At 39.2% G+C, this 20,898-nt stretch overlaps 1 protein-coding gene across 1 annotated transcript in view; it reads left to right on the top strand.

Moving 5' to 3' along the window:
• SUCLG2 (succinate-CoA ligase GDP-forming subunit beta) overlaps positions 1-20,686 on the top strand; it is a 138,737-nt gene extending 118,051 nt beyond the window's left edge. The window contains exons 10-11 of the mRNA XM_074836051.1: positions 8,967-9,087; positions 18,711-20,686. Coding sequence (XP_074692152.1) covers positions 8,967-9,087; positions 18,711-18,826 — 237 coding nt within the window. The 3' untranslated portion in view covers positions 18,827-20,686. The remainder of the gene's footprint in view (positions 1-8,966; positions 9,088-18,710) is intronic.
• The last annotated feature ends 212 nt before the right edge of the window (positions 20,687-20,898 follow it).

Below are 20,898 nucleotides of genomic sequence, written 5' to 3'. Positions count from 1 at the left end.
AGTGGATCTGGAGGGTATGTATAACTTATCATCCTAATATGGTACAGTCAAATAACACAAATTCCCTAAGTACTAAGAACTTACTGCATATGCCTACAGGAGGGGTGGCGTGCGTGCACCTTGATTTTGCTAGAATAAAATCCCCCAAATCAGACCTAAACATGCAACTACCCTTAGTTCTGAGTGCACAAAGGTGAAATTAAAAGAAAAATGAAGTATTGCAAACTCATCTGACACACAAGAACTGATCATGTGTGTGTTTTCTGTCTTGCAATATGTTGTCATGTAGGTAGTCATGATCTCTTTTCTATTGGTCTGCATTCTGATCTGTTCATCCAGGGTCTTAATCTCCTGGAAGCTTCAATATTTAAATGATAGCCAGAACAAATTTATGTACTTTTATTCCTTGTACCCATGATCTGATAGAAGAGTTGTCCTCCCATATTGGCACCAAAAATGCAGCTGTTCTAGGAACTACCAGCTGCATTTTGTCCCCCAAACAATACTGAAAGCTGTTGACCTGATTCTCAGATATACTTCAGAATAGTGCTTTGTGGTGTCAACATTTTTCTTCCCCTCTCTTCCTTATTCTTGTCCCTTATTATCATCAATAAGGATTACATTAGGAGGTAGTTGTGCTTCCTGTCAGTGAAGGAACACTCACTTGCCTGCTCTGCCTGTATTCCGAAGTGGGGTTAATTAGCTCACGCTCTGGACTGTATTAACATGGTGTATACGGTTTCTGGACAGGACCTGACTGATATCTTGCCAGGCATAGAAAGCACATGACAGTTTGCATCTTCATAAACACATCTGAAGTGTGATCACATACTCAGGGCTGCATTTTTGTGATGAATGTGTTTGTGCCAGGGCCCGGGGTGTGCAGAGCGTGTGTACTGCAGATGAGGAGGAAACGTTCCCCAAACTGGCTCAATGTGAGACTTGTCTCACTGAAAAGTAATAGTGAACTGAAGGTTCCTGAGGTCATGTTGCTGCCTGCCATGATGTTTTGGAATTTGAAGGAGACTGTGTCTGTTCTCAAAACATGGGCTCCTTGAAGCTGGGCAAAGGAAGGCCTCCAGGGACTCTTTCCAATACCATACTGTGGTGTGTAACCTGCCAGTCCTAATTTCATTTCATACCATTAATTTAATGAGCTCTGAACCCTTAATTTTTTTCAGTGCTACAGAGGAGTAAGACAAAATCCCAGGAGAGAGATGTTCCTGGTGGTCCATTCGAGGGGAGCTGTCTTGGGTGTTGGAGGGCACCAGAGCTCTGTGCTGCAGAACCCTCCTTACCTGCATGTGTCTCTTACCCCATTGAAGGGCCACAACCTGGATCTGGTCAATGAGTGGGGGATTGTTGCTGAATCATTTTCAAATCAGCAAAAGCTGAGAAAATTGTATCTTGTTCTAGATCCTGCATTTGCTATATAAGCAGGAAAGACTGAAGACTGTAGGCTGCCTGTTTTAGCACATCAGAAACGGGAGCCACAAAGTTTTGATTCTGAAAAAATGTGGCATCTGGGACTCAGTGTGGCACCAAAGGAGTCACATTTCTGAAAGGCCTTCCTCCAGTGCTGCGCTGGTACGCAGGCCAGATACCGCCATCTCACCAGCCATTCTGGAAAAGCGCTTAACATCCAACAGCTGGATGTAACAGAAACAGCACATTCACTCTGAGACTTGTGTTCCTCAAGAACCTCTTGAATACAGGCCAAAAAATAGCATTGCAGAAAATCCTTAATCTGCTTTTCCTGTCAGCCAGTCCCCCCAGACAGAAAAATATCAATTTTGTTTTGGAGATTCATCAGCATTCCTTTCCTGCTATGACATAAGGGTGCATTACTAGTGAATTTTAAACCTTGACCTATTTTAGAATAGTATAAAACATTCAAAACTGCATTGTATCACTATTTCTTCACCTGACTGCAAGCTTTCTTGCTTTGCTTTTTGTTGATTCAACCTCCTTAAATTTATCACCTTCAGACTTCCAAAATTCCATCCCAAAGAGGCAAAATAATATTTTGCATCATTTTTATAAAGTAAAATGAGATAGTTAGACTTTAAGTAGAAAAAATAACCCTGCTCTTCTCTCCAAGGGGATTTTTATATTCCTTTTCCACATTGAATTGCACTGTCCTCTAGTGGATATTTTAAGCAATTGTTTTTGTGTTTGTAAATCTTTCATACTGCTCTGATACAGTAGGTTTAATCTTTATTTTCAAGTGAACCATAAGTGTTGTCTGATATAAAAAGCTAGAGGATTAGAGTAATATTTCAAAACTGGATAAGAAAAAGTTACATTTGACCTGCAGTCCAAGTTATAATAATATAGAGACATTTTAAAATGTTTGTATCTGATTTATCAGTTGGAGCAGAAAGATACAGAGTGAAGATGCAAGTGTATGGCATGTGTGTTTTATTACATTTTATTACATTGTATTGAGAGTTGGAGATAATCTGCTACTTTCACATTGAAACAAATTTTGTAAGCTGTGAGTGAATGAATAGTAAAGACCAATGGAATAATAGGAAGGATTGAATACACCCTGTTAGATTCAAAGTGAAGGACTATGCATCCCATTTTACCCAGTGGTTTGGGGGTTTTTCTTAGTATTGCTACCTGCCTCTTAAAAAGGGTAGTGATCTTTGGCACACAAGAACATTTGATTTATAATCTGGGTAAACTCCACCATCTCCAAAGGGTTTGGAGAATGTCCCCACGTCTCTGCTTCAGTGTCTGTGTCTCCAGGGGACTCACTGTCTCCTTGTCATGCTGAAGATTTCTTACGTAATTAAAGCAGTATGTAGCCTCTAAGAAGCTGAATGAGGGAAAGTTCCTTGCTTACCTGCAGCTAATTAAATATATGTTCCTGGGATTCTTTAATCCTGGCAAAGTTGTGTTCGTGTAAGTGTATCTTGCCTTGCACGTCTCTAAACTGCAGCAGTTCTTGATGCTTTGCTGTTGGTAAAGGTTCCCACAATCTTCCAGCTCTGTCAGAAAGAAGCTCTTGCATGTCATTGTTATGAAGGCCAACAGATCTTTGCAAGGCCAAACTGCAACCTGGATATCTGGTTTTAGAAGTGGTGAACACCCTTCTTAATGGGGATTCCCTGGGACTTGAGCTGCTAAGCATCTCTGAAGATCAGAATGGGAAGATAAAATCTTAAGTGACGGTCCTTTTCAGGCTTGTGTATGTTTGCAGTACTGGATGTCTGGGTCCAGCTGTAGGTTACAGCCCCTTTACTTTCCCCTCCATGAGCTGGGAATACATTTGCATCTTCAGCGCTTGTGTCCCAGCATCCTGCAATGTGAGCTTCCCCACATTCTTTGGTATGTTTGAGCAATTTGAGACACCATCCTTTCTCTGGTGTTTGTTATGTTGAAGGAGGGAGAGAAGAAACAGATGCCTGGCAGTATGCTGCTGGCTTGCTTTTCTTATTTAATTTCTGGCAATTTCATGTTTTAGTTTGGTAAAAGAATGTTTTTGCAGACACAAAATCAGGCTCCGATGACCAGAAGGACTGGGAGACATGGTACATGTTTTAACCTCTAAAAATACTAGAAGCCTCTAGGCAGGAACATGTTTGCCAGCTGTATCACGCAAAGCCGCTGTCTTCCATGTAGATGTGACCTGTGGCATCCTGGAGAAGAAACCTTGACAAATATAGTCTGCTTCATACTGTCTGGAGTACACTTTTAGCTGATGAAAGAGTTAGGAGTGGTCAATAAATTAATTCAGTTAGCTTGAAATGTAAAGGTGTTTTTTTCAGATTTCAATCAAAGCAAACTGTAAGCAAGTTCTTTGCCAGTGTAGCTTTTAATTTGCTGCAGATGTAGTTTTACTGACAGTTGCTGAATAGCTTGTTCTCGACTAAAGTAAGTGGATTGAGCTTCAGAGCAACAATTTACAGCAAGGTCAGAGATTATATTGGTGATTTTATAGTAATATTTATAGTTTGCTGCGTGAGTGTTCATGCATCTGTGTGTGCATATAAGGGAACGATGCATACAAAGTCACAGGGCACGCTTCTGACACTGCTAATAGTTGGAGAACTGTCGCAAGTCTTTCCTGCTGTCATCACATGAGATAATGTGGGGGTTTTTTTGAAAGAGTTTCTCATTAAAAATACATTAGCAGAAACTTTGATTAAAGGGATCTGAATGTTGGAATAATTATGTTTTTGAGCCATCTTGAAATATTTTGTTAAAACGTGTTTTAAAACACATATTTTAAAAAACCCGCACACTTATCTTCCAGTATACATTTTCAGTACAGGAGAGTACAGCACAGAAGAGTACAGCTTGTACAGTTATGGTCTTGGTGATTTGGGGAAATTTCTCTAGTTGTATTTATGGCCTCACATCTTTGTACATAACTAATATTCATTCTGATCCTGAAAGGCAACAGCTAAGAAAATGGTTTCACAATTGGCTTACACATTCCCACCTCATCCCGGGACCTAACAGCATGTTAAGGCTTATTCCTGGCTTCAGGGCCAGTGGTGGTGTGTCTGCAGGGTCAGTCAGATCCAGGAGCTGCTTCGGCATTGCACGGCTCCAGTGCTGGTACAAGCACAGGAGTGGGGTGTTTATGGGCAGGGGGAGGGAGGGGGAAGACGAAACAGCTTCTTTGGTGGCTGCCCATACTTCAAATGATTACGAAACCTCAGCCGAAGTTAATTTGCATTTGTGTTTGGATTTCTGTTTTGTGTAAGATTCAGAGCTTTACCTTGTATTGAGGTATCTGCCATTGTTCAGTGCTACAGTGCATTGTTATCCTTAGCCTGTGATAATTGTTCAGTGGTATTAACAAAGGTGGGAAATGAAAGAGAAATAACAACTTGCAAGTGTCAAGTTTTTGTCCTCTCTCTTTTTGTGTACAGAATTTGTGGTGTTCAGACTCTGAAGGTCAGCAGACTGGAAAGCAGGGGCTGCAGACAGTGAGACGTCCTTTCTATAGATTTATAAATGGGCTGTAGGAAAGGTGGAATGCTTTATAGGTGCTGCCAGTATTAATCCTTAAGTGTATGATGATCAGATGTCAGTGTGCATTTTGTTAAGGCTAAGAAGATTTTAGAGAAAAAAAAAAAAAGGAAAAAATAGAATAAATGCACATACACTATATCTGTTTATTTTAGAGTGCAGACAGGTATGCTAAAGCTGCTTCTGCTGAACATAGAATGCACTTAGTTGTGTGGAACCTGGCAGCCTTGTGGATTATGTTGGTGATCCAATACAATTCCAACAGTAATCTCCTGGCACCATTGCTGCAGGTAGTATATAATTACATTTATTTGGGGTGGGGTTTTTTTGGTACCAAACATTCAAAGCAGAATTGCAGGCTTTGTCAAGGCTCACTTTAACAAAAGGTCACTGTAAATTAAAACTGTTAGTTTTATTAATAAAGCAATATAGATTTTATATGGATATAGCAATACATAAATACATCTAATTTCATATATAAAGAGAAAATAGGCTGTGTGTCTGCATATATGTTCATATAGTATTTAGGAGCTGTGGGATTAATGGGTATTTGCAAAGATTCAATACCATATCTGTCATGAGGACAGTGATAATGCAGCACTCGCCTGGTTTCTATCACTTTTGCTGCCCAGCATTGGTGCTTAGACCTGACAGACTGCAGGTTGTTCCTGCCATTGATGGTGATGTCTTCATGCTGCTGTGGGTTCCCTTATTTCTCCAGAGGAGTCCATAATCAGCTGAGGAGTACATTTGATGATGATTTCACATTTATCAGTTGTTTTGGTGGATGGAAAAAAACCTAACCTGTGGATATACTGTTGTCTTTAGTTTTCTTAATAATGTGGCTGAAATACAGAATAATTTTATAAGGCATGCTGTGGGTAAAAAATTATTATTAGAATAATAATGCTGTCAAGTAACCTGTAGACAGTTTGCCCTCCTTGATATGTCTAATAGTCCATATGCACCAGATACAGAGCATGTTAATATGTAACGGTTCTACTATACAATGGGAGGTTTATTTTTCTTATAGACTTAAATAATACAGAGATTGTGCATTCCCTGTGCACATGAAATACTGAAAACCTTTTCATCCATCTACTGGGTCTGAATGTTCAAGTTCTTTCAGCTGGAAATGCAAGATCTAGTCAGGCTACAGAAGCATATATAAACAATGTTCACAAATTTCAGCGGAGTTAAAGTGAATCTCAGCATCATTTGGACTGATCTTTTGGCTTATTTGGAAGATTACAATAAAACCCAAGATTGAATTCTCTACCCGATTCAGTTTCTTATTGATTGAACCCTTTTAGACTTCTCTCTAATTTAACAGTGTATTTTTATTAAAGCCAAGCATACAAACATCAATTATCCAAGCTGCATCTAATTTCCTTTAACATTTTTTTTTTCCTTTTGCTGCCAATGGATTAGAAGACCTGATTAGAATTCAGCTTGAAAGCTGAAAAGCGAATCCTTAAATGAGAATGTCTGCATTAGGAATTAAAATATCTGTACTGGGCATAAAATCCTCCTCCTTATCTCTAATAATGTAAACACACTTGGTTAAGTTGATCTGTCACATGCCTGGTGCAATGTCCCTGAGTTAGGAACATGTATTAGAAAGGGCAGAATGGTGTCTGTGACTTCTCCCACTGTTAGAATCCATCACTAGTGTATTTTAACATCAAAGTGCTTTGCATAGATATCTCTCTACCGTAAGGGTTAGCGTGATAAGGCTCGATTTTTTTTCATTATGTGTTTTTACCTAACACCAAGAATGTTTGGATGTGCACAAGCAGGAGGAGAAGGCAGAGAAGGGGCCTTCTAAGGTTTCACTGTTGGTAGCTTCTACAGAGTTAAGGATTTCGTAACAATGCAAAGGTGAAGTAAATAATTGCCATGACATCACCAACTGAATATGTAGAAAACCCTAAACTGGTAAATTCATGCATTTAACATGATGTTAAAGTGTTGGCCCATGTCTAAACTATAAGGAGTTATAAAGTCAATTAAATTGTATGTTCTGATTTGACTGGATTATTAATTTTCTTCTGATACCTAGTGTGCTCTGCCTGTGAGGCAGAAGCTGTGTCTTGAGCCACATGCAGGCTGTTACTATGCGGGCTTTACGAACCAAAGCTGTTGGTGTCATGTACCGAATCATCATACCTAATTTCAGTGGGAGAAATTTGGATATCAGGATTTTTAAGGGAGTTTATTATTAATTATTACTCTATTTATATAGCGTTAAAGATGCTTCGTGCTTTGAAAAGGCACGTGAGAATTCTGTTTGTAGTATCAGGATGCCTGGAAGAGTGAGCAAATCTTAACTGGAGGACTCTGCTGCAAATAGTAAAAGGAGACAAGTAGCAGGGGCAGGCAGCATCCTAGCACATCAGCACTGGAAAACTAGATGAAAGAGTTGGTGTCTAATAAGCTTGAGAGAAGAAAATGGGGCTGTGTCCCATATGGTTAGATGGGAACTGTTCTGACCACTTTTGGGTAGCATCATGAAAAGTCTTGGAGGCAGAAGTCTTGGAGCTAGCAGGTGATGAGAGAGATGCCGGTGAGGTGATCCCATTGCCATCTTTGTTTTACAGCTGTTGTGCTAGCACTGGAGTGTGGTAGTGCGATGTAAGCACTGCTTATGCTTCTAGCAAGTGATGTTTTTGCAGTCTAGGGTACTGCTTAAGGAGTGAGATGATTTCTTGTGGAAAGTAAAGTGTTGAGTGTTTTTTTTCCCTTTTTTTATTGCTGTGTTATGCATGGTTGTATTACTAACAGTGGTGAGCTTTCAATCTGTGTGTGTGACTGCACATCACAGGAGTTAATTGTCACGTTTTGTCTGCAGAGAAATGTTAAACCTGATTGTGCAGAGCTATAAATGTGCATGACTGCAGGGAATTTTCTTGGTACTGGTATGAGTCTGGCTACCTGGAGGTGGGCAAAGTGGATCTGTTCATCGTGTGCAATGAGTTAAGCATAATTGTGGTTGACATCACGCACAAGCGAAATACAGTGATATTTCATTCCTTCAAACCTAATCCCCTCTTTTTCTTGTTGTTTTTTGAGTCAACATGATTCTGGCAAAGCCTGTTTGTGACACCCAGTGAAGCTTATTGTAGAGTACCCCAAATGTTGTGGATTAGCCCCACTGTGGAATGAGAAACAGCGTAGCTGCATCTATATTGTGTCCCCCTTGACTTAATAGGCCATGGTGGGAAGCCTGGTATATGAACTTGGGTTCAATATTATACTGCCTTACCAAGTGGAAAGAAACCATATCTTGTATATATTAATGTCTTGCATGTTGTGAAGGGTAACTTAATTGTGAATTGGGTGCAGGAGTTTCAGCTTCCAGAAACTGATGAATAGCAGTTTTTTGAGGTTATTAGTTAATCTGTTGTAATGAATGCTCTTCATTACATGCCTCTCCTTGTTTATTAGAAGGGATTTTTACTCCTCTTTATTAAGTCAGGGCAAGTATATTACCTTTTCCTCCCTACTGCTTATGATAAAGTGCGTATCCAGATTGTTTTCTGAAGTGTCCACATGAATATTTCATTGCATGTGCATCCGCATGTTCATACACTGTTTTTTCTGAGCTCCAACCTCTGATTATTCAATGCATTGGAAAAAGTCCAAAATATAGATTGTTTAATCTCTTTTTATTTTTACTTATCAGTAGAAATTCCCTTTTTTTGTGTAATAATGTGTTTATGACATTAATTACCATGCCAGTTTAGACCAAGGCAATTAATCACTGCTACAGGCCACAGAAACAATAGACTCAGAATCAACTTCTGTGAGTACAGAGTTGAAGCTTGTACCTTCTATAAATGAGAATCTGCCTGACAAAGGGGAATTTGTATCCTGCTTTGGATCTCTTACCTGTGTTTATTTAAAAAAAAAAAAAAGCCAAAACAACACACAAACAAAACCCCCCACGTAGTTCCTACTCTGTTTCTTTCCTACAGGTTGAAGCAATACTTGTAAACATATTTGGTGGGATCGTGAACTGTGCCATTATAGCCAATGGTATTACCAAAGCCTGCCGAGAGCTTGAGCTGAAAGTACCTCTGGTGGTCAGACTGGAAGGTGAGTGCTAATGGTTTCAGACAAAAATTGTCCCTCAGGTGCACAGTAATCCACTTTGGCTTTCTTCGATCTCTAAGCTTTAAACAGATTAGTCTCACACAATAAGAATATGTCCAATTGTTCATCTGTAGCATGACCTGAAGTCAATAAACTTTCCTTACGTATTTCTGTATTCCTGATCCCTGGTGGTACTTGAAGCAATGAATTTTGCAATGAAAGTGTTATGATTTTGTTTGTAAGATTTGCAATGCAAATAGAAATTATTTTGATACAAGTTTCTGTTTACTGGAAGGTATTTCTTTTTCAAATGATTTTTTTACTCAGTGCAATTCCATTATTGCTAAACCTGCAGCAACATATAGCTTCTTAAATTTGCTCCAATACCTTAATTAAAAGAAAGATGTTAGAAACAGTATTTGTGAGAGAGAGATCACTGTAACGTGTTCTTCTGCCCAGATATCCAATCCAGCTAAAATCCATTAAAAACCAGAAGATTTGGTAATGGTAAGGAATTTTGGTTTTGTAGTACATCCAGCATTGTTAAACTGGAAACAAAAAAGATTATAATAGAGAGGTAAGGAAGAGCGCTCCTTGGCAGTTACTGGCTTTAATATAATGGCAGTGGATATGGAGTTCTGTCTCTAATTTCTGAGAAATACCCTGAAAGAGGAAGGGAGATTATTCTTCTGCCACTGAATGAAAAAGTGCTTTGATTGAAATCAGCACACAAGTCTGGTGAGCTTAAAACATTTCCTTTTTGCTAAGTAGGTTTGGAAAATAGAGGTTGTTCTGTTTGGGGTTTTTTTAAGGCCTGTTCCTCAAAAACATCAATATTCATGTTTTGGGTGTGTGTAAAGAACATAAAATGTCCCGTTGCTCAGTATTGGTGATGGAAGGAGGAAATGCATCCCTTTATGTACCTGAGATACAAAACAAAGGTGTTTTTTAACAGTGTGATAGACGGGAGGAGAAAGAAAAGTTCAGAATACACCAGACTTTTTCCTTTTCAAAAAAATAAAGTCACCAGGACTCATGAAGATGCAGATTACCCATTACGCCCTTTAGTTACGGGGGGTACTTGTTTTGCCTTTCATGAGAAAGCAGGGTTTTCCCATCCCTCATTCTCATGCTACATTACCCATATATCGTAGTTCACATCAGGGGAGACCACAGCCTGTGACACACAATTTTGTCCTGTAAAAGTTCTGTTGTGCATTTCACTGCAGGGTTTGAATTCTTTCCAGAGTGCCTTCTTCGTTTAACATGGGTAGACTTTTGTTGTGGTAAGTGCAGGAAAATTCAAATACACTAAAATGGATTTTAGAAACAAATTGTGAACTTTTTCTTTGGATGATGCAGCACCACTAAACACCTTAAGATAGTAAGTAGGTAGTTTAATGTGGATGAAGGAGAGACTGATGGATGTTGGTTAGAAGCAGGAAAGTTTCATAATATAAAATCTCATTGTTATCAGCTCTAGGCAATGTTGTTTAGCTTTTTGTCATAGCAAAAAACTTTTCCTGTCTGTCATGGCTGGGAGAAGGTTTATCTGTCAGATCTGCAAGACTTCTCATCTATTGTAGCTGTTATTTTTTTAAGTGGAGATATTGGAGAAGCCATTAGTTTTCCTTATGAACAAGGTAGTTGTGAGTTGTTTCTGTTGCAGACTTGGAAACCGGTATAAGAGAAACAAGAAAATCAACTTGCTCATTTTAAACTGTAGTCTGCTAGGTCAGCCACTGGGTTTTCTTGACCTTTCTCTAGTACTTTTGATACTTCCATGATTGTACACAAATAAAGGTGATTTTTTTTTTTTTTTTAATGCAACTTCTGGGAGATTGCAAGAGGCAAAGCAGTCCCTGGGCTGAATAAAGAGAGTCCCAGTGCTACTGCACTGTGGAGTTTTCTGGAAGAGAAGGTGTGGAGCAGGAGTGCTTCTGCCTGGGGTTGCAGAAAGCCCTGCAGAGGTGACTGCATGGTGCCAGTTACTCTTGTGCCTGCAACCTTTGAGTCGTGTGCTGCTTCATCCACAGAGATCAAAGCTGAATCTTCAGAATGTCGAAGACATGTTTTAATGCAATTTTGTGGACCATCTTCCCATGGCTGCTTACTCTTTACTAGGTTTGTAAAAATGCTTCTCCTAGACTAGCAGCTGGCTCTGGAGACAGCAATACCACGTTGTCTGTAGGAAACTCTGTCCCAGAATAATACATCAAACTCCCACTTTTGCATAATATTTATCACAAAAGTTTTTTAATTCCTTCTATCATTCCTCACGTTACCCATCAGTTCATCCTAAATGAAGAGCTATGATGTTTACAACCTTCAGATGTTGTACTTCGAAACTGTTAGTTTGTAACTCCTACTTTCTCTGCCTCCTTAATCACCCAACCAAGCAATAAATATATATTTAGTTCTTTTAATCTTTCCTCAGAATTCAATCCCTCTGGATCTTTAATCGTCTTTGTTGTTGTTCTTTGAACTCACACTGGGTTATCTAAACATATAAGGATTTTTTAATTAATAATGAGTACTGTGGAAGTAATAAGGCCACCCAAGACTTTTTAGAACATTACTGATAACAGTTTACACTTCAAAAGGAGAAAAAAGGACAAGCACTTTTTTGGATTTCTATTTTGAACATTTTTCCAACAGAAGGTTCATGATTATTCCCATAAATCTAACAGATTTGTGACCTGCACTTTAAGGACTCTTTGCCCGCATGCACTGCACAAATGTCTTGATGACTAGTGCTTTAATCAGTCAAATCTGTCTTGATTTAGCAGGATTCTGTGGACAAATCTTTGTTCTCAGTTGTATAATAATTACAAGCTGTTTTACCAGTGGATAAAGAAAGGATTACTCTCCTCTTTGAAAATGGTAACTTTATAATTACATGTATTTACTTGCCTTATCAGTAAAGAACTCACCAGCTGAGACGCAGGATTATTGTTGTTTAAAAGACTCGTGGACAAATGGAGAAACCACATATTCCAAATTTTATCTTTTACAGATGTAGAAAACTAACTTCTGCTGGTTTTATGGAGGATTTTTTCCACTTTACAGTGTAATGTACTCCTATTAAGTTTTGTGAAAACTAACTAGGAGTGCTCAATGGAAGCCAAACCTTTTTTCTCGTTTATGTAGCTCAGAGTTAGATGGAAAGAGGAAAGAATAAAAAAGAATTGTGAAGTAGATGTCTTCTTCCTATGCTGGAGATTTTACATTCTCACTTTTTCAACAAATGAATTCTCTGCTTCTTTGGTCATAGGACAAGAAGAATTGGGAGGAATTAGAATTACTTAATATGTTGAAATGCAGCTAGAATCAAATTGGCTACTATTCACAGAATCATAGAACAATTTGGGTTGGAAGGGACCTTAAAGATCACCTCGTTCCACCCCCCCTACCATGGGCAGGGACACCTTCCACTGGACCAGGTTGCTCAAAGCCCTGGCCAACCTGGCCTTGAACCCTTCCAGGGAGGGAACAGCCACAGCTTCTCTGGGCAACCTGTGCCAGGGCCTTGCCACCCTGGCAGGGAAGAATTTCTTCCTTACATCTAATCTAAATCTGCCCTCTTTAAGTTTAAAACCGTTACCCCTTGTCCTATCCCTACACCCCTGATAAAGAGTCCCTCCCCCCTTTCCTGTAGCCCCTTTAAGTACTGGGAGGCCGCTCTAAGGTCTCCCCAGAGCCTTCTCCAGGCTGAACACCCCCAACTCTCTCAGCCTGTCCTCACAGGGGAGGTGCTTCAGCCCCCTGATCATCTTTGTGGCCTCCTCTGGACCCGCTCAAGCAGGTCCACGTCCTTCTGATGTTGATGCCCCCAGAGCTGAACACAGCACTGCAGGGGGAGGTCTCACAAGAGCGGAGTAGACGGGGAGAATCCCCTCCCTCGACCTGCTGGCCACACTTCTCTTGATGCAGCCCAGCACACGGTTGGCTATCTGGGCTGCGAGCACACACTGCTGGCTCAGGGTCAGTTTTCCATCCACTGATACCCTCACGTCCTTCTCCGCAGGGCTGCTCTCAATCCACTCATGGCCCAGCCTGTGTTTGTGCTTGGGATTGCCCCGACCCATGTGCAGGACCTTGCCCTTGGCCTTGTTGAAGTTCATGAGGTTCACACGGTCCCACCTCTCCAGCCTGTCCAGGTCCCTCTGGATGGCACATCCCTTCCCTCCAGCATGTCGACCGCACCACACAGCTTGGTGTTGTCAGGGAACTTGCTGTGGGTGCACTCAATCCCACTGTCCATGTCATCAACAAAGATGTTAAACAGCTCCAGTCCCAACACCGATCCCTGAGGAATGCTGCTTGTCACTGTTCTCCACTTGGACATCGAGCCATTGACCACAACTCTTGAGTGTGACCATCCAGACAATTCCTTATCCACTGAGTGGTCCATTCATCAAATCCATGTCTCTCCAATTTAGAGACAAGGATGTTGTGCAGGGCAGTGTCAAATGCTTTGCACAAGTCCAGGTAGATGACATTATTTGCTCTTCCCTTATCTACAAACTCTGTAACCCCGTCGTGGAAGGCCACCAAATTCATCAGGCACAGTTTGCCCTTACTGAAGCCATGTTGTCTGTCACTAGTCACTTCCTTATTTTCCATGTGCTGTGGCATAGTTTCCTGGAGAATCCACTCCATATGCTTGCTGGACACAGAGGGGAGACTGACTGGCCTGTAGTTCTCTGGATCTTCTTTTATTCGCTTTTCATAAATGGGGGTTATGTTTCCCCTTTCCAGTCCACCGGAACTTCACCACCTTGCTATGACTTCTCAAATGTGATGGATAGATTGGCTTAGCCACTTCATCTGCCAGTTTCCTCAGGACCCACAGATGCATCTCATCAGGTCCCATGGACTTGTGCACCTTTGGGTTCCTTAGATGGTCTCAAACCTGACCTTCTCCTACAGTGGGTGGTTCTTCATTCTCCCAGCCCCCGCCTTTGACTTCCTTGTCTTGGGTGGTGTGGCTGGAACCCTTACTGGTGAAGATGGATTCAAATATCTGAATCAAAATTTTTCTGTTATATTTTTCAGCCATATGATTCGTGACCGTCTGTGTTCTTCAGAATCTAATATTTTTTTAGTATATTCAGAAATCTTATACACAAGTGAAATTTTGCTTCAGCTTGTATATCTTACAAATATGGATAAGTATGTATGTCTGTGAGTTTTAGTATCCCAAAGTGCCTACCGAGAGAGAAGAATGGTGTCTTGCAAAGTCACACTTAGAACTTTATCATATCAACCTTTTCAGACATACTGGGTTTAAACATTCAGCACATTTAAATGTGTCTTTCCCAGTTAGGATGTAAACATGAGGTGGAGGAAAAGATTAAAATATTCTTTCGGAAAAGTTTTGAGATTAAAAAGGGCAAATGGGGTGGATAGAATAGAAAGGCTTTCATTTTCTCTTACAAGTACGCAGTGAAAGTTGATTTTTTCTTGACTGCAGAGCCAACAGCTAAGAGTTGTGTAAGCCACCAAAACTTCATAGATTCCCTAGCTGAAGATCATTAAAGATCATTATGTCTAGCCAAACCTCAAATCAGATGTTGTTGACTGAAGGTTAGCTAGTGATGAACTTCAGACCTTGTCCCTTATTCTCCAGTACCTCTGTCTTTTAGACCTGAGAGGCAATGAGTTCCCAGCTTCTGGGCTAGCAGAACTGATGTAACCTGGATCCATGCTGGGGCGGCTGCATGTGGAAATTGGCTCTTTCTACGCTCATCAGTGTAGCATATCAAAGCTGAAACTGCTGTTGATAATGTAACATGGTCACAATGCATTTACATCAACAATTTTCAGACATGCTGCATATTGTGAAATACTTTGTCATAGCAGAATGTTTTGGGTAGATCAGATTAATTCTTTATGTTAGCCTTCTAATTGTTAGGATATACTAAATGTGTCTTCTCCCCTTATATTTTATTTACCTGAAAATCTAGAAATGACATTGCAGATTCTTACATCCTCTCCAGCCATCAGCATTAAACAGTGGCAATTTATCCTGTTCCTAATGGGTTTATGACAGTGTAAGTGAGCAAATGAACATTATCAAAATCCTGTTGGAGCACGATTGGCTTTGTTTTCATTCAACCTACGTAGTCCTCTTGACTCATTTGTGACAATGTGTGCCAGTAGAATCTTACAATTTATAGAAGCACGCTTAGATATAATATTTATTGTTAGGATTTTTAGGTAATGAGTTGAATAGATCCGCTTTGCTAATGATAGCAGAGATTTCAAGGCGACAAAAGTGTAAATGTGAGAGATTGCTTGTACACAGACAGAGAGGTTGTTTTAGAACCCAGGTTTCAGAAGGAGGATATTTAGATTTAAAAGCCTGAGGTATATGCTGATAAAATTACATGTTTTTCCATGGAGTGTAATTGACAGTAATACATGTCAGAAGGAAAAAACTTATTTTTCTTGTTAGAAGGCCATTCCCTTAATAGAGTCCAGTTTAAAAAAAAAAAAAAAAAAAAAAAAAAAAAAAAAAAAACAACAAAACAAAACCTAAAACAAATTAACAAAAAAATCCCACCCAGCAACAACAACAAAACCCTTATAGCCTTCAGTCCTGTGAATTTTCACCGTTTCTCAGTTGGCTGCAGTGTAGGTGAAGGGCAGGTTATTTTGATAGCCTGTGTATGGGATTCTGTTTACAGTTCTCTGACACCATCCAGTGGCAGGAGGTTAATGTTAGAATAGTGGGATTATTTATTTGTTTATTTTAACATCTACTACAATAAGATGATACCCCTTGTAGATTCTTAAATGTTTCCAGTGTTTTCTGAATGTTTAATTTTAAAACTCTTACATCTGCTTTCGGCAGGATCTCATTATAATTTCCATATTCTCCATATACCTAAAATACTTATCACAATGGGATAAAAAGCTATCATAAAAAAAAAAAAAAAAGAAAATTACAGAAAAGGAAATGCTTGCTGAAAAATACATTTAGTTGTATGGCCTGCCTATAAAATAGTATTTTATTTAATAAATATAAAGTGTACCCTTACTCTTTTGATTTTTTTTCAGCTTTCATATTTTCATTTGCCTGCATAAATACCCCCTTCCCTTCTCAGCGGACTGTGTTTTGTATTGATTTTGTGGTGCATGTTAGACAAGTAGTGTGTAGAGCAATCACTGCAGTGCAGAATAGATCCAATGTATTGTTCCCACTCTGGCCTGTTAGTAAATTAATATTGGCCACTTAGAGAAGAGCAGAAGTTGGGTTTAAATACATGGCTATTGCAAGCAGCACAATATTTTTCTCTGTGGGAAAATTTCCAGGAAAATATCACTCTTTCCATTTTTTTTCTGCTCACAACACTTTCTCTTAGAATCCTATTTGAGAGATCCACACTTGTATCTAAATAATATATAGAACCTTCAAGACTTGATGGGAATTGCTACACAAATGTGAGGAACTTAATAGAGAAGGGAACTTTCGTATTGCCTTCCGACTTCCCTGTACAGTTCTGTACTGGCAATTAGCAGCTTCCAAATTACATTATATAGGATGGTTGGAAAAAAAATCAAATACTATACTTTTTTTGCCCATAATACTTTTTTTTTTTTCTGTCGGAGAAGTCCTGTACAGTTCTGGATGTTACTATGCAACCAAATCCCCCTTCTGTCAGAGATTTCAGATGTCTTTGACCTTCCTACACAAGTCCCACAGTGTGTCCTCTGCATATCGATGGGAAGCATGACCTCTTCTGCCAGTGCTTTTAAACAGCTAGCAGATGGGGTCCCACATTCCTCTTCCAGACACCTGCCTCTCCTATCACAAAGTGCTGGGGCCTGCTGCGACAGAGATGTCTTTGGTCTCTTTCAGTGCTGGGAGTAGGAATCCTGACTTCAGCATGCTGATGAAACAGACTTTTGAATTTCTCTACTTCTGCTATACAATTTCAGACGTTTTATAGTCTGCCAAAAAAAGAAAATTGCCCTTTAAAATGAGCATTCTGGAAGCTGCACAGTAAAGGGCATGCTCCTTGCTTGGTTAATAATTAAGCATGTAATTAGTGTATAGCTCCAAATATAATTAAACATCATTTTCCTATGTTGGGATGGGGGAAAGAAGCGAAAGAGTAAAAGTAAGAAAACTCGTGGGTTGAGATAAAGACAGTCTAATAGGTAAAGCAAAAGCTGCGCACACAAGCAAAGCAAAACAAGGAATTCATTCACCCCTTCCCACGGGCAGGCAGGTGTTCAGCCGTCCCCGGGAAAGCCGGGCTCCATCACACGTAGTGGTGACTTGGGCAGACAAACGCCATCACTCTGAACGTCCCCCCTTTCCTCCCTCTTCCCCCAGCTCTATATGCTGAGCGTCACGCCACATGGTCTGGGGTACCCCTTGGTCAGTTGGGGTCAGCTGTCCCGGCTCCTTGTGCCCCCCCAGTCTCCTCCCTGGTGGGGTGGGGTGAGGAGCAGAAAAGGCCTCGGCGCTGTGTAAGCACTGCCCAGAGTAACTAAAACATCCCTGTCTTATCTTTTCCACCACAAATTCAAACCATAGCCCCATACTAGCTACCCTATCCCAGCCAAAACCAGTAGAAGGAATTACAAAGTAATTAATGATTTTGACAAAGTAAATGAACTTGACGTGGGGGGGGGGGCTGTCCTAAAGAGGATCAGCTCAAGGTCTTGTGCTTGTGACCAGTGTGTGATCCCCAAGTGTGGATTCCTCAGCAGGATATCTGATGCCGTGTTCTTCTGTGGTGCACAGCACATCAGTGATCAAAACTGTCACTTGGCTTTGCTGGAGAAAGCTCTGGAGAATTCAGATTTTCTGTTTGTCTTTGTTTTCCAAAAAGAATGAGCAAGAGTAAATGGGAAGGCAATGCACTTGTCTTTTATACAAGTGTGAACAGTGGGGAAATACCTTTTTTAATTTTGGATTTCTTTCCTTTACTATGCATGTAGTCTATTGACTAAATTTGAGCTTTTTATATACAAAATGGAGCACTTGTACTGTATAGCTGTACAGTCTCCTTCAATGTGGGATAATTAAGTGCAGCAGCAGAGGAGGGAACAGTGTCATGCTGAATGCTTCGGAGATCTCTTATATTCCCCCTTTTTAGCAGAGATGCAAGAAAGCATATTGAAGAGCAGCTCAAAACCAGCTAAATTTGCAGGATTACCCAAATCTGTGTCTTTCAATAGCCCATTTTGCAGCTTTCAGTTAACATGGGTGAATTTTAGTTATTGTTGATTTGCTGACTGCTGATTAGCCGTAGCTGATTGTTGCTAATTGTGTTAAATCTTCAGAGTGTCTTAAAGGCCTGATATGTGGTCCATTATCCACTGCTCTTGCTGGATGTCCCTACTGACTCTGGTGAATGTTAGATTGACCCTCTAATCTCCACAAAGCCCCTCTTGTGGAATCAAGTGCTATTATCAGATTGCATTGTCTGTCAATTGTCATTGAAATTAAGAGTTCCTTCTTCTTAGTATAAACCACTCCTTGATTCTGTTGTTAAACTGAAGTGATGTGTAGTTTGAAGCATTAGCTACTTTTATAGAGATTTAATAGAAGATGCTCATTTACTCATTAATATTAATTACTAATTATAGTCAATGTTCTTTTTTAGGAACAAATGTTCATGAAGCCCAGCGTATTCTGAATGAAAGTGGACTCCCCATCACGTCTGCAAATGACCTTGAGGATGCAGCAAAGAAGGCAGTGGCTAGTGTGGCCAAAAAATAACAACTTGAAGAGTATTCTCATGGAATGTGTGTGTGTGTTTCATAAGACGTCATTCCTGTTGGTGTTTTGGAGAGGATTAGTGGAGTCTTTTTAAGCAGTCATCAGTGTTGGTGGACTTAATTTGTGATACGTGGCAAACTCAGGCCATAGGCTTGCAAGTTAGGCTTCAGAAATTTTGCAGCTACGTTCTTGAGAAGTTTGTATGTCTTCATCTGATTTTGGTAATTTTGTTACTCCGAATTGTAATAAGTAATAACTTCATAAAGCTCTTTTTCTGCTTTTCTTCCAAAATTGTCACTGATAAACTCATGATAAAATACAATAATTAATAATTGACTTCTATCAACAGGATTGTTCTTCAATCAAACATACGGAGTTCACCTATTTCACCGTATTTTCATTCATTTTTTTATATTGTAAAGAGTCATCAAACTAATAATGGGTTTATATTTTTTATGGAGTTTTACAAAAATGTAAAAAAGTGTGCTTACAATATCTATTTTTATTCAAATGAATAATGTTTATTTTCTTTTTTAGAAATCACACATTTTGCCTTAAGGTTATTTTCTTTTGTAGATGCCAAAGTATACCTCACAACAGGAAAAGGGATTGAATAGTTGGTAGTGAAAACACCTTCCATTCTTATACTGTGCCTATAAACTGGCGAAATGTGATTCATTTTATTTTCTAGTTTTTGGAAATGAGGTGCAGTATTTCTAGGTGTAACAGTGCCATACAGAGAGCTCTAGGAGGATGTGTCTGCCAGTAAGAAAATGGCTGCTAACTTTTTAAAATAACCTCTTTCATAAGTATGTCACTTCTGTGAGGTTTTAAAATAAGATGAGAACCTAAAGCAGTTTTCTGTCAGGAGCATGGAGTATTCTTCTATTGATTTAACTTCCAAAACCCATTTCTGATTTATTTGGAATAAAACGCAAATGAACTTCTCAGTTTTTAAAGTATTTAATTTCTCAGGCATCAGTAAAAATATGTACAAGAGGAAAAAAAAAAAGTAAGTTTCAGTACTCAGATATTGACTGAGATTTATTTTTATTATGTATTCTTTTGTAACAGTCGAAATTCAAGCTGTTAGTTACACAGATCATTCATTCAGGGAACAGAAGGCAATACCAAATGGCTTGTGTAACTAAAGAATTCGGTGCAAATCTCACTCAGCCCAGGAATTACATGCTGAAAATCATCAATAAATTTGAACAATGAGCAAATGAGTGCATATTATGATCTGGTCTTGTAAATGGGGAGAGAGGTAAAAATTTGTCTAATAAATTCTTAATTGTGATTTTTGAGCGGCTCTAATCAATACCGTGTTCTGCTTAGAAAAATGTAAATAAATTTTTCTTGACATTTCCATTAAAACTGTTACATTCAAAATAAATTATCTGCACTAATCTCTGGCTCTTGACACAAATAGTATAGATAGGTTGCTATCATCAATTACTGTAGGTTTTTTCTTCTCCATTCCTTTCTCTACATATTGCTCAAGGAGAAAATGTATGACCATTAGAATAGCAATAAATACACCACTAGGTATGTACTTATTGACTGAATGAAGGAGAAAGGTATCGTTAGCAGTTCTCGTAAAGGTGCATAGAAGCACACTGCTTTGAAGGAAAAAATGTTTACCTCACTGCAACAAATAAAAAAGTCACACTCGATTTTATATATTTTAATACTGGAAATAGAAGCATTCTGTGGAAGAACTGTTTATTCAATGTTGTCGCACACTGTGTATCGAACTTCTGGTCTCAAAACCATTCATTGTCTGTGTACATGATTATTACTCTGCGAAGATTAATGCTATGTACACCACTTCATCAAATAAATGTAAAAATGAACCCATTTAATGAATTTGTCCTTTCTATAAAATAGAGAATTGTTTAATTTGTCTATTGTATTCTCGGTTCTTCTATTCAGCAGTTTATTACAGGTGAGTGAAATCAAACGCATAGGAATTTAGTTTCAGTTGGGTAATACTGGTATTCTGTTATATATGTGCTTTTTATCTAAAAAAGTAGATCTTTTTATTTCTAGACATATCTTTTCTTATACGT

This window comes from Strix aluco, chromosome 11 (assembly GCF_031877795.1).
Source record: "Strix aluco isolate bStrAlu1 chromosome 11, bStrAlu1.hap1, whole genome shotgun sequence".
Taxonomy (NCBI): Eukaryota; Metazoa; Chordata; class Aves; order Strigiformes; family Strigidae; genus Strix; species Strix aluco.
Note: the sequence above shows the minus strand (reverse complement) of the source record. Positions and strands in the feature narration are given on the sequence as shown.